At 47.3% G+C, this 14,175-nt stretch overlaps 1 protein-coding gene across 1 annotated transcript; it reads right to left on the reverse strand.

Annotated features, from left to right (window-relative positions):
* Positions 1–1,497: 1,497 nt before the first annotated feature.
* Positions 1,498–3,672, reverse strand: LOC100281160 (uncharacterized). The gene is made up of 2 exons (NM_001367784.1): positions 2,617–3,672; positions 1,498–2,486 (listed from the first exon to the last, which is right to left on the reverse strand). Exons 1-2 carry the CDS (start codon positions 3,600–3,602, stop codon positions 1,976–1,978), a joined length of 1,497 nt encoding a protein of 498 aa, NP_001354713.1. The 5' UTR covers positions 3,603–3,672; the 3' UTR covers positions 1,498–1,975.
* Between the last annotated feature and the right edge of the window lie 10,503 nt (positions 3,673–14,175).

Below are 14,175 nucleotides of genomic sequence, written 5' to 3' on the forward strand. Positions count from 1 at the left end.
AGCACGACCGCATTGATTAGCGTGATGGATTCATCACCAAGTATGTCTTTTATCGTATTTAATTTAATTCAAATGGAGATATAAATATTTTGGAATAAAATTTAAATATTTTGGATTCGAGTATCTATTTAGATATTTAGTTTATCCAACTCAAAGTGTCTATTGTTAAACTTAGTGTACATTAGTAAAACAGATTGAACTAAATAAAAGTACACTTCTACTAGTCTTCGATATCGAAGCAAGCTAAATTGTAATGGATAATATTTAAGGAAATATTAGGTCAACCGAAGAGTTGCAGAAGCGAAGATTAAAGTATTTGTATATATGACATAGACAATAACAACTCATAAAAATAAGAGTGTGTTTGGTTTAGCTTTTAGCTTTGAATTTTGCCCTTTAAAAGTCAAAAGCTAAACCAAAGGACTGGATTTAGTAAGCATTTTTTTTCTAAAAGCTGACTTTCTCGTATTACAAAATTGAAATCACATCTAGACATGCTTTTAGTAGCTTTTGGATAGAACTGTGAAAATATATATCGAAGAACTTTTAACAGCTTTTAGTGGTTTCCACCAAACGGTTTTTAGCTTTTTAACAACTCACGGCTCACAGCAGCTTTTTGGACAGCTCACAGCCCACAGCAGTTTTTTCCACAGCCACAGCCCAACCAAACAGACTCTAATACAGTTCATCAATAATTAAATGTATCTATGAAATCAATCAATACTATATCTATATAAATTTTATTACAGAATTGTAGCTTATATTATATCAATCAAAAAATAAACTAAATTGTTTTAGTAATTTACAACCACTAATATACTAGGTTTAAATGAACCCAAAAAAACATTTAATCTTTACGTGATATTAGTTATACTAAAGGTTATTTATTGATATACTATTAAACGGACGGTTACAGTATATAATTAGTAATAATAAAAAATAATAATTTGTTGATAGAGAACTTTTAAATAGATCTTTATGACCCTTGTTTTCTTTATGAACATTGGTAAAGCCAGTATGATATTATCGAATGCGGATCAGAAACGGGATACGAAGATATTAAGAAAAACTCGGAATCGAATAATATATATCCATTTGATATCGATATTAAAAACAGATATGAGTACTCGTATTATTTTTCACAAATTTTAGTGGGTATGGATAACGGATAATAAGTCCAATATCTGGTTTTATATTGCATCCACGTCAGCTCGCCTCCGGTCCGAAATGGTGAGAGGAGACGCGACGCGCACGTCGCCTTGTTGATACACAAGTTGAGGCACGTGCCACCTGGGTGGTCTGGTGGCTGGGTTCAGTGAATGTGCCCGATGCGACGCGAGATCGGATTAGACTATGGCGCTGCCTCATTGCGATAAGGATGAGCAGCTGAGGTAGCCTCCGTAGCGGCCGGACCAAGAGCGGCGGCATGTCACCTCTCAAGTTCAATATATAAAATTCAAATGCATGGTACGTACAACCCAAACACCTGCCACGAAGAAACCCAAACAATCTACGTTTTTCCCATTTCGTAAAACAGAGTATAGTAGTTTACATATGCATACAAGACTACACTACTATACTCCGTTGTATTGTATTCTTTGTACTTCACATTCACTACATGTCTACATGCAGTAGCACTAGTAGCCGAGTACAGGAGAGAGTGTATGAAGAGGCGTGCGACGGTGCGAGACAGATGGGCACCGGCCGCGCCGCGTGCTAGAAAAAAAACCCTCCAACGAATCAAGAAATTTGCATTCCTAGCTAAGCTAAAAAAACACCTAGGATCCAGTGTATACAGCGTGTGTCGTGTGTGTGTGTGTGTGTGTGTGACTGTGTGTTATATTGTGCATCTGAGTGCAAAGGCGAGCATGTACGCTACGGCCGTATACGTACACGCGCCGTACACGTAACGCAGGCTCTACAGACGCCCGCCGCAGCGAGATTGGGTGGACCGACCGACTCCGCGTCCCCGACGCTAGCAGAGGAGCGAGTCGACGAACAGGTCGTCCCGCGGCTCGTCCTTGGCGGCCGCGTAGCCGCCGCCGCCGCCGTACGATCCGCTGCTCAGCATCTCCAGGGTGTATGGCTGCTGCTGCTGCTGATGATGATAGCCGAGCTGGCCGCCGCCGGTGGCCATCAAGGCCCCGGAACCCGCCGCCGCAGCAGCAGCAGCAGCTCGGCTGGCGGCGCCGCGGCCCACGGGCACGTCGTGGTTGTGCTTGCCCTCGTACGTGGTGATCACGGCGCGCTTGTCGTGGGACGCGCGCTCCACGTGCTTCCGCACCGGGCACCCCGCCGTGGTGCACTTGTAGTAGCTCCGCGGGTTCGGGTTCCCCTTCACCACCTTCTGCCCGTACTTGCGCCACCGGAACCCGTCGTCCAGGATGTCGATGTCGCTCATCGTCTGGACCACCAGCCGGGGCTCGCGGACCGGCTTGCCGCCGCCGCCTGCAGAGCTGCCCTCGTTCTCGCCGTCCTCCTGCTTCCTGATCAAGCAGACATATATACATGAGTTGCAGGAACACGAGGAAACAGTAGTAATACACGCTCAACTTGTGAACCGCGGGTAGCGAATAATGAATCTCGCTCGCTCGGGAGTCGGGATCACGTACGTACCAGCGCTTGGCGTCGGGCTCGTCGCCGTCGCTCCGCTGCGACCCGTTCTCTGCCTCGTCGTCGCCGAAGGTGACAGACGAGTTCTCGGCGGTGGCGCCGGAGTGCTCCGGTCCAGTACAGCCGGCCGCCGCTACGGCCGAGAGGCTGCTGTTGCCGGCCTGCAGCTCCTCCGCCGCACCGCCGCCGGATGAGTTGCGGCGCGTGGACAGCGGCTTGGGGTGGTTGTGCGCGCCCTTGTACACGATCTGCGTGATGCGGCCGTCGGCCAGGGCCCTCTCCACCTTCTTCTTCATGGAGCAGCTGTGGTACGTGCACTTGTAGTAGCTGCGCGGGTTCTCGCTCCCCTTCACCTGCTTCTGCCCGTACTTGCGCCAGTTGTACCCGTCCTCCAGCTTAGTGTTGCCGTTCCCGCCGCCGCTCGCCCTGTTGCTCGACGGGACGGCGGCTTTTTCGACTTGCTGCTGCTGCTCCTCCTCGAAGGAAGGTAAGGACGTCGTCGTCGTGTGCGCGCGCACGGCGTTGGAGGTAGCCGTGTGGAAGGAGAAGTCGTCGAAGCCGCCGGCGGCAGCCCGGCTGTCGCCGTCTTGCTGAGACTGAGACGCGATCAGGTCGGCGGCCTTCTTCCAGTCGAACCTCTGCGCCGGGATGGCGCCGGTGGTGGGAGACGCCAGGATGTTGGAGGACGAGTGGAGCAGGACGGGCGAGTCGAGCAGCTCGGCGGGGCTGAGCCCCGGCGGGATGGCGAAGTAGGAGGAAGGCGACATGGGCGGCGGCGAGATGGGCAGGCTGGGAGGCTGCGCCGACTTGAACTTGGGCACGCCCCTGGCGCCGCGGTGGAACAGCCCCCTCGGCGACGACCGCTCCTGATCGGCGCCGGCTCCTAGCATGTCCCCTGCGCTGGAGAGCAGCTCGGTGAAGGAGGTGATGAAGGGCGGCGGCGTGAACGTGAACCCCCCGTGCTCCAAGCTCCCCGTGGAGGACGCCATGGCGAGCGACGCAGAGCAGGGCAGCTGGGTAGAGTGGGGGACGACTGGACGAGACGAGAGGGGGAGAGAAGAGATGGGGTGCGTGACGTGAGGAGGAGTCGAGGAGAGGGGAGAAGCGGACGGGAGTGGTTGCTCGGCGGCTGGGCTGCCATTTAAGTAGCGGCCGGTAGTGCCAGCAGCGTCTAGGGTGGGGGCGCTTCTCAAGCAATGGCGTCACTTACTGACGGGGACCACATCAGATGGGACCACAATGTCAGTGGGGCTCTGAGGCGGAACGTGAACGTGCTGGAAACGGGATGCTTCTTGGAAGGCAGAGTTTGACGCCGATGGTATGTGTGCGTCAAAGCTCGTGCGGTTTGACCGGTCAGCCGAGGCGGCGACGTCCAAGTTCCGGGAAGGAGAGGCCTTCTGGGATGTGGGTCCCTTCCCTTCTCCGCTCTCGCTCGTGGGCCGTGGCGTGTCCGCACGGGTAGGCAAGGTAGGCGCACGAGTCGGACGAGCGGGACACTGGAAACCCAGTGGGCCACTGGGCACTCCGCACGCTGGCACGCTGCTGTAGTGGGACAAAAATGTGCTTCTCTTTGCCCCGTTTGAATCCTTGAATTAAATTCCATTTTTAATAATCATAATTTAATAATCATAACTCCGCCTATGTTGATTGGAAGACTTCCTTGAGTCGTTTCAACATAGCCGGTCCCAAGCCCGGTAAAGGAGGAGGGTTGTGTTAGGTCCGGCAAACCAACGTAAAAACCAGCCAAATCTTATGGAGATGAAACCACAAAGAAAATCGTTGGGGCGTAACCCTCTTAGCGACGCGCCATATCGAAACCCGGGTATGGTGTTAAATGAGCAAGGGCCGGGCCGTCACCCCTTAAGTGACGCGCCGTCTCTTGATCTGGAGCCGGTGATAAGTGAGCAAGGATCGAGTCGTCGCATCCTTAGTGGCGCGCTACATCGGCGCCCGGGTGTAGTGGAAAATGAGCAAGGGTCTTTGCATCTTCCTCGGCGGGTGCGAAGGGTAAGGAAGCTAGTCGAGCCAACTAGGGTCCGTGTAGGTAGTTGGAACGTAGGTTCCTTAACAGGTAAGTTACGAGAAATAGTTGACGTTGCGGTGAGGAGACGAGTAAATATTTTATGCGTTCAAGAGACCAAGTGAAAAGGACAGAAGGCGAAGGAAGTGGAAGGTACAGGCTTCAAGTTGTGGTACACGGGGACTGCAACAAACAAGAATGGAGTAGGCGTCTTGATCGACAAGAGCCTTAAAGATGGGGTAGTAGATGTTAAGAGGGTAGGAGATAGAATCATCCTAGTCAAGCTGGTCATTGGGGACTTGGTTCTCAATGTTATCAGCGCGTATGCTCCTCAAGTAGGCCTTAATGAGAACTCAAAGAGGGAGTTCTGGGAAGGCCTGGAGGACATGGTTAGTAGTGTGCCAGTTGGCGAGAAGCTCTTCATAGGAGGAGATCTCAATGGCCATGTGGGTACATCTAGCACCAGTTTCGAGGGTGTGCATGGAGGCTTCGGCTTTGGGACTAGGAATCAAGAAGGAGAGGAAATCCTGAACTTTGCCCTAGCCTATGACATGTTTATAGCAAACACCTTCTTTAGGAAGAGGACATCCCACCTGGTGACCTTCAGTAGTGGCCAACACACTAGCCAGATTGATTTCGTCCTCTTGAGAAAAGAGGACAGGCATGCCTGCTTAGATTGCAAGGTTATACCTGGAGAGTGTGTGGTATCCCAACATAAGCTTGTCGTTGTTGACTTCCGTTTTAAGATTCGTTTACAACGGAATAAGCATAACAAGGTCACTAGAACAAAGTGGTGGAAGCTTAAAGGGGATGTGGCCCAAACTTTCAAGGAGAGAGTTATCGAGGAGGGCCCTTGGGCAGAAGAGGGAGACACAAATATCATGTGGAGGAAGATGGCGGTGTGCATCCGAAAGATAGCTTCAGAAGAGTTTGGGTTGAGTCAAGGAAACAAAAGGGAAGTTAAAGACACTTGGTGGTGGAACGAAGATGTCCAAAAGGCTATCAAGGAGAAGAAAGATTGCTACAAACGCTTACATCATGACAAGTGTGCGGAAAACATAGAGAAGTATAGGATAGCGAAGAAGTCTGCAAAGCGAGCGGTTAGTAGAGCCCGGTGAAAGGGAATTAGGGTTACACCTAGTCCCTAATTAATTTTGGTGGTTGAATTGCCCAACACAAATAATTGGACTAACTAGTTTGCCCAAGTGTATAGATTATACAGGTGTAAATGGTTCACACTCAGCCAATAAAAAGATCAAGTTTTGGATTCAACAAAGGAGCAAAGTGGCAACCGAAGGCACCTCTGGTCTGGGGGCACCGGACTGTCCGGTGTACACCGGACAGTGTCCGGTGCACCACCGGACAGTGTCCGGTGCACCAGAAGAATCCAACTCCAACTCGCCACCTTCGGGAATTTTTCAGGCTGGCGCGCTATAATTCACCGGACTGTCCGGTGTACACCGGACAGTGTCCGGTGCTCCAAGGAAGCGCGGCCTCCGGAACTCGCCAGCCTCGGGAACGCGCAGCAGGCGCTCCGCTATAATTCACCGGACTGTCCGGTGTACACCGGACTGTCCGGTGCAACCATGGAGCAACGGCTATTTCGGCGACAACGGCTCTCTGCGGCGCATTTAATGCGCGCTGCGCGCGCGCAGATGTCAGGCGCGCCCATACTGGCGCACCGGACAAGGAACAGTAGATGTCCGGTGTGCACCGGACATCCAGGCGGGCCCATAAGTCAGAAGCTCCAACGGTCAGAATCCAACGGCAGTGATGACGTGGCGGGAGCACCGGACATGTCCGGTGTGCACCGGACTGTCCGGTGCGCCATCGAACAGACAGCTTCCCAACGGCCACTTTTGGTGGTTGGGGCTATAAATACCCCAACCACCCCACCATTCATTGCATCCAAGTTTTCCACTTCTCAACCACTTACAAGAGCTAGGCATTCAATTCTAGACACACCAAAGAGATCAAATCCTCTCCAATTCCACACAAGGCTTTAGTGATTAGCGAGAGAGATTTGTCGTGTCCTTTTGAGCTCTTGCGCTTGGATTGCTTCTTTTCTTTCTCACTTGTTCTTGTGATCAAAACTCCATTGTAATCAAGGCAAGAGGCACCAATTGTGTGGTGGCCCTTGCGGGGAAGTTTTGTTCCCGGCTTTGATTTGAGAAGAGAAAGCTCACTCGGTCCGAGGGACCGTTTGAGAGAGGGAAGGGTTGAAAGAGACCCGGCCTTTGTGGCCTCCTCAACGGGGAGTAGGTTTGCGAGAACCGAACCTCGGTAAAACAAATCCGCGTGTCACACTCTTTATTTGCTTGCGATTTGTTTTGCACCCTCTCTCGCGGACTCATTTATATTTCTAACGCTAACCCGGCTTGTAGTTGTGTTTATATTTGTAAATTTCAGTTTCGCCCTATTCACCCCCCCCCTCTAGGCGACTATTAATTGGTATCAAAGCCCGGTGCTTCATTAGAGCCTAACCGCTCGAAGTGATGTCGGGAGATCACGCCAAGAAGGAGATGGAGACCGGCGAAAAGCCCACTACAAGCCACGGGAGCACTTCATCGGAAGAGTCCCGCACCAAGAGGAGGGAAAGGAAGAAGAGCTCCTCCAACAAAGGGAAGGAGAAGAAATCTTCTTCTCACCATAAAGAAAAGAAGGAAAAATCTTCTTCCCACAAGCCGCATCGGAGTGGGGACAAGCAAAAGAGGATGAGGAAAGTGGTCTACTACGAGACCGACACTTCATCAACATCGACCTCCGGCTCCGATGCGCCCTCCATAACTTCTAAACGCCAAGAGCGTAAGAAGTTTAGTAAGATCCCCTTACACTACTCTCGTACATCTAGACATACTCCATTACTTTCCGTTCCATTAGGCAAACCGCCAACTTTTGACGGTGAAGATTATGCTAGGTGGAGTGATTTAATGAAGTTTCATCTAACCTCACTCCACAAAAGTATATGGAATGTTGTTGAGTTTGGAGCACAGGTACCATCCATAGGGGATAAAGACTATGATGAGGATGAGGTGGCCCAAATCGAGCACTTCAACTCTCAAGCAACAACAATACTCCTCGCCTCTTTAAGTAGAGAGGAGTATAACAAGGTTCAAGGGTTGAAGAGCGCCAAGGAGGTTTGGGATGTGCTCAAAACCGCGCACAAGGGAGATGAGCTCACAAAGATCACCAAGCGGGAAACGATCGAGGGGGAGCTCGGTCCCTCGGTCGGTTCCGGCTTCGCAAAGGGGAGGAGCCACAAAACATGTACAACCGGCTCAAGACCTTGGTGAACCAAGTGCGCAACCTCGGGAGCAAGAAGTGGGACGACCACGAAATGGTTAAGGTTATTCTAAGATCTCTCATTTTCCTTAACCCCACTCAAGTTCAATTAATTCGTGGTAATCCTAGATATACTAAAATGACCCCCGAGGAAGTTATAGGGAATTTTGTAAGTTTTGAGTGCATGATCGAAGGCTCGAGGAAGATCAACGAGCTTGATGATCCCTCCATATCCGAAGCTCAACCCGTCGCATTCAAGGCGACGGAGGAAAAGAAGGAGGAGTCTACACCAAGTCAACAACCAATAGACGCCTCCAAGCTCGACAATGAGGAAATGGCGCTCGTCATCAAGAGCTTCCGCCAAATCCTCAAGCAAAGGAGGGGGAAAGACTACAAGTCCCGCTCCAAGAAGGTTTGCTACAAGTGTGGTAAGCCCGGTCACTTTATAGCTAAATGTCCATTATCAAGTGATAGTGACAGGGGCGACGACAAGAAAGGGAGAAGAAAGGAGAAGAAGAGGTACTACAAGAAGAAGGGCGGCGATGCCCATGTTTGTCGGGAGTGGGATTCCGACGAAAGCTCAAGCGACTCTTCCGACGACGAGGACGCCGCCAACATCGCCGTCACCAAGGGACTCCTCTTCCCAAACGTCGGCCACAAGTGTCTCATGGCAAAGGACGGCAAACGGAAGAAGGTTAAATCTAACTCCTCCACTAAATATGAGTCTTCTAGTGATGATAATGCTAGTGATGAGGAGGATAATTTGCGTACCCTCTTTGCCAATCTTAACATGGAGCAAAAAGAAAAATTAAATGAATTGATTAGTGCTATTCATGAAAAGGATGACCTTTTGGATTCCCAAGAGGATTTTCTAATTAAAGAAAACAAGAAACATGTCAAGGTTAAAAATGTTTATGCTCTAGAAGTAGAAAAATGTCAAAAACTATCTAGTGAGCTAAGCACTTGCCGTGAGATGATTGACAACCTTAGAAATGAAAATGCTAGTTTAAATGCTAAGGTTGATTCACATGTTTGTAATGTTTCAATTCCCAACCCTAGAGATAATAATGATGATTTGCTTATTAGGATTGAAGAATTAAACATTTCTCTTGCTAGCCTTAGAATTGAAAATGAAAAATTGCTTGCTAAGGCTAAAGATTTTGATGTTTGCAATGCTACCATTTCCGACCTTAGAACTAAGAATGATATCTTGCATGCTAAGGTTGTAGAATTAAAATCTTGCTCACCCTCTACATCTACCGTTGAGCACACTTCTATTTGTACTAGATGTAGAGATGTTGATATTAATGCTATTCATGATCACATGTATTTAATTAAACAACAAAATGAGCATATAGCTAAATTAAATGCTAAAATTGCCGAGCATAACTTAGAAAATGAAAAATTTAAATTTGCTAGAAGTATGCTCTATAATGGGAGACGCCCTGGCATCAAGGATGGCATTGGCTTCCAAAGGGGAGACAATGTCAAACTTAGTGCCCCTCCTAAAAGATTGTCTAATTTTGTAAAGGGCAAGGCTCCCATGCCTCAGGATAACGAGGGTTACATTTTGTACCCTGCCGGTTATCCCGAGAGCAAGATTAGGAGAATTCACTCTAGGAAGTCTCACTCTGGCCCAAATCATGCTTTTATGTATAAGAGTGAGACATCTAGCTCTAGGCAACCAACCCGTGCTAAGTTGCCTAAGAAGAATACTCCTAGTGCATCAAATGATCATGACATTTCTTTTAAAACTTTTGATGCATCTTATGTTTTGACTAACAAATCCGGCAAAGTAGTTGCCAAGTTTGTTGGGGGCAAACACAAGGGCTCCAAGACTTGTGTTTGGGTGCCCAAAGTTCTTGTTTCTAATGCCAAAGGACCCAAAACCGTTTGGGTACCTAAAGTCAAGAACTAAAATTGTTTTGTAGGTTTATGCATCCGGGGGCTCAAGTTGGATACTCGACAGCGGGTGCACAAACCACATGACAGGGGAGAAAAAGATGTTCTCCTCATATGAGAAAAACAAAGATCCCCAACGAGCTATCACATTCGGGGATGGAAATCAAGGTTTGGTCAAAGGTCTTGGTAAAATAGCTATATCTCCTGACCATTCTATTTCCAATGTTTTTCTTGTAGATTCATTAGATTACAATTTGCTTTCCGTATCTCAATTATGCAAAATGGGCTACAACTGTCTCTTTACTGATGTAGGTGTCACTGTCTTTAGAAGAAGTGATGATTCAATAGCATTTAAGGGTGTGTTAGAGGGTCAGCTATACTTAGTAGATTTTGATAGAGCTGAACTCGACACATGCTTAATTGCTAAGACTAACATGGGTTGGCTCTGGCACCGCCGACTAGCCCATGTTGGGATGAAGAATCTTCATAAACTTCTAAAGGGAGAACACATTTTAGGACTAACCAATGTTCATTTTGAGATAGACAGGATTTGTAGCGCATGCCAAGCAGGGAAGCAAGTTGGTGCCCATCATCCACACAAGAACATCATGACGACCGACAGGCCACTAGAGCTCCTACACATGGACCTATTCGGCCCGATTGCTTACATAAGCATCGACGGGAGTAAGTACTGTCTAGTTATTGTGGATGATTATTCTCGCTTCACTTGGGTGTTCTTTTTGCAGGAAAAATCTCAAACCCAAGAGACCTTAAAGGGATTCTTGAGACGGGCTCAAAATGAGTTCGGCTTAAGGATCAAGAAAATTAGAAGCGACAACGGGACGGAGTTCAAGAACTCACAAATTGAAGGCTTCCTTGAGGAGGAGGGCATCAAGCATGAGTTCTCTTCTCCCTACACCCCTCAACAAAATGGTGTAGTGGAAAGGAAGAATCGAACTCTATTGGACATGGCTAGAACCATGCTTGATGAATACAAGACTTCGGATCGGTTTTGGGCGGAGGCGGTCAACACCGCCTGCTACGCCATCAACCGGTTGTATCTACACCGAATCCTCAGGAAGACATCCTATGAACTCCTAACCGGTAAAAAGCCCAACATTTCATATTTTAGAGTCTTTTGTAGCAAATACTTTATTCTTGTCAAAAGAGGTAGAAAATCTAAATTTGCTCCTAAGACTGTAGAAGGCTTTTTACTAGGATATGATTCAAACACAAGGGCATATAGAGTCTTTAACAAGTCCACTGGACAAGTTGAAGTTTCTTGTGACGTTGTATTTGATGAGACTAACGGCTCTCAAGTAGAGCAAGTTGATCTTGATGAGATAGGTATTGAAGAGGCTCCATGCATCGCGCTAAGGAACATGTCCATTGGGGATGTGTGTCCTAAGGAATCCGAAGAGTCTCCAAATGCACAAGATCAACCATCCTCCTCCACGCAAGCATCTCCACCGACTCAAAATGAGGATGAAGCTCAAGTTGATGAAGTAGAAGATCAAGCAAATGAGCCACCTCAAGATAATGGCAATGATCAAGGGGGAGAGGCAAATGATGAAGACAAGGAGGATGAACAACCAAGGCCGCCACACCCAAGAGTCCACCAAGCAATCCAACGAGATCACCCCGTCGACACCATCCTCGGCGACATTCATAAGGGGGTAACTACTAGATCTCGTGTTGCAAATTTTTGTGAACATTACTCTTTTGTTTCCTCTATTGAGCCACACAGGATAGAGGAAGCACTCCAAGATTCGGATTGGGTGGTGGCCATGCAAGAGGAGCTCAACAACTTCACTAGAAATGAGGTATGGCATTTAGTTCCACGTCCTAACCAAAATGTTGTAGGAACCAAATGGGTCTTCCGCAACAAGCAAGATGAGCATGGTGTGGTGACAAGGAACAAAGCTCGACTTGTGGCCAAAGGATACTCCCAAGTCGAAGGTTTGGATTTCGGTGAAACCTATGCACCCGTAGCTAGGCTTGAATCAATTCGAATTTTATTGGCCTATGCTACTTACCATGGCTTTAAGCTTTATCAAATGGACGTGAAAAGTGCCTTCCTCAATGGACCAATCAAGGAAGAGGTCTATGTTGAGCAACCTCCCGGCTTTGAAGACAGTAAGTATCCTAACCATGTCTATAAGCTCTCTAAGGCGCTTTATGGGCTCAAGCAAGCCCCAAGAGCATGGTATGAATGCCTTAGAGATTTCCTTATCACTAATGGCTTCAAAGTCGGAAAAGCCGATCCTACACTCTTTACTAAAACTCTTGAAAATGACTTGTTTGTATGCCAAATTTATGTTGATGATATTATATTTGGGTCTACTAACGAGTCTACATGTGAAGAGTTTAGTAGGATCATGACACAAAAGTTCGAGATGTCTATGATGGGGGAGTTGAAGTATTTCTTAGGATTCCAAGTGAAGCAACTCCAAGAGGGCACCTTCATTAGCCAAACGAAGTACACTCAAGACATTCTAAACAAGTTTGGGATGAAGGATGCCAAACCCATCAAGACACCCATGGGAACCAATGGGCATCTCGACCTCGACACAGGAGGTAAGTCCGTGGATCAAAAGGTATACCGGTCAATGATAGGTTCTTTACTCTATTTATGTGCATCTCGACCGGATATTATGCTTTCCGTATGCATGTGTGCAAGATTCCAAGCCGACCCTAAGGAAGCTCACCTTACGGCCGTGAAACGAATCTTGAGATATTTGGCTTATACTCCTAAGTTTGGGCTTTGGTATCCTAGGGGATCCACATTTGATTTGATTGGTTATTCGGATGCCGATTGGGCGGGGTGCAAAATCAATAGGAAGAGCACATCGGGGACTTGCCAGTTCTTGGGAAGATCCTTGGTGTCTTGGGCTTCAAAGAAGCAAAATTCGGTCGCTCTTTCCACCGCCGAAGCCGAGTACATTGCCGCAGGCCATTGTTGCGCACAATTGCTTTGGATGAAGCAAACCCTGCGGGACTACGGTTACAAACTAACCAAAGTCCCTTTGCTATGTGATAATGAGAGTGCAATCAAAATGGCCGACAATCCCGTCGAGCATAGCCGCACTAAGCACATAGCCATTCGGTATCATTTTCTTAGGGATCACCAACAAAAGGGAGATATCGAGATTTCTTACATTAATACTAAAGATCAATTAGCCGATATCTTTACCAAGCCTCTTGATGAACAATCTTTTAACAAACTTAGGCATGAGCTCAATATTCTTGATTCTAGGAACTTCTTTTGTTAATTGCACACATAGCTCATTTATATACCTTTGATCATGTCTCTCTCATATGCTATGACTAATATGTCTTTCAAGTCTATTTCAAACCAAGTCATAGGTGTATTGAAAGGGAATTGGAGTCTTCGGCGAAGACAAAGGCTTCCACTCCGTAACTCATCCTTCGCCGTCGCTCCAAGTGACTCTCCATCCTTGGGGGAGAAAGCAAAAGGACTTCATCTTTGGTATAATCTTAACTCATTTATTTATGGCCAAAGGGGAAGATAGCACTTCGAGGGCTCTAATGATCCCGTTTTTGGCGATTCATGCCAAAGGGGGAGAGAGTATGAGCCCAAAGCAAAAGGACCGCACCACCACCTATTTCAAAAACTTCATGTTTCCAAGAATATTATCAATTGGTTTCCTATTGTGTTCAAAAGGGGGAGAAAGTAGTATTTCAAAAATGATATATCAAAACCCTCTTGAACACTAAGAGGAGGATCTCATTTAGGGGGAGTTTTGTTTAGTCAAAGGAAAAGCATTTGAAACAGAGGGAGATCTCAAATCTTGAAATGCTTTGCAAAAATCTTATTCATTTGCCTTTGACTATTTGCAAAAAAACTTTGAAAAGGATTTACAAAATAGTTTGCAAAAACAAAACGTGTGGTGCAAGCGTGGTCCAAAATGTTAAATAAGAAAGAAACATTCCTTGCATATCTTGTAAGTAGTTAGATTGGCTCAATTCCAAGCAACCTTTGCACTTACATTATGCAAACTAGTTCAATTATGCACTTCTATACTTGCTTTGATTTGTGTTGGCATCAATCACCAAAAAGGGGGAGATTGAAAGGGAATTAGGGTTACACCTAGTCCCTAATTAATTTTGGTGGTTGAATTGCCCAACACAAATAATTGGACTAATTAGTTTGCCCAAGTGTATAGATTATACAGGTGTAAATGGTTCACACTCAGCCAATAAAAAGATCAAGTTTTGGATTCAACAAAGGAGCAAAGTGGCAACCGAAGGCACCTCTGGTCTGGGGGCACCGGACTGTCCGGTGTACACCGGACAGTGTCCGGTGCACCAGAAGAATCCAACTCCAACTCGCCACC

The sequence above is a fragment of the Zea mays genome, chromosome 8 (genome assembly GCF_902167145.1).
Source record: "Zea mays cultivar B73 chromosome 8, Zm-B73-REFERENCE-NAM-5.0, whole genome shotgun sequence".
In the NCBI taxonomy this organism is placed as follows: Eukaryota; Viridiplantae; Streptophyta; class Magnoliopsida; order Poales; family Poaceae; genus Zea; species Zea mays.

Bases quoted from the DNA above. Each gene is read 5' to 3' on its own strand.
- LOC100281160 (NM_001367784.1), bottom strand. From the start codon at position 3,602: ATGGCGTCCTCCACGGGGAGCTTGGAGCACGGGGGGTTCACGTTCACG. The intron at 2,487-2,616 runs GTACGTACGTGA...CTGCTTGATCAG, and splicing joins GAGCCCGACGCCAAGCGCTG to GAAGCAGGAGGACGGCGAGA.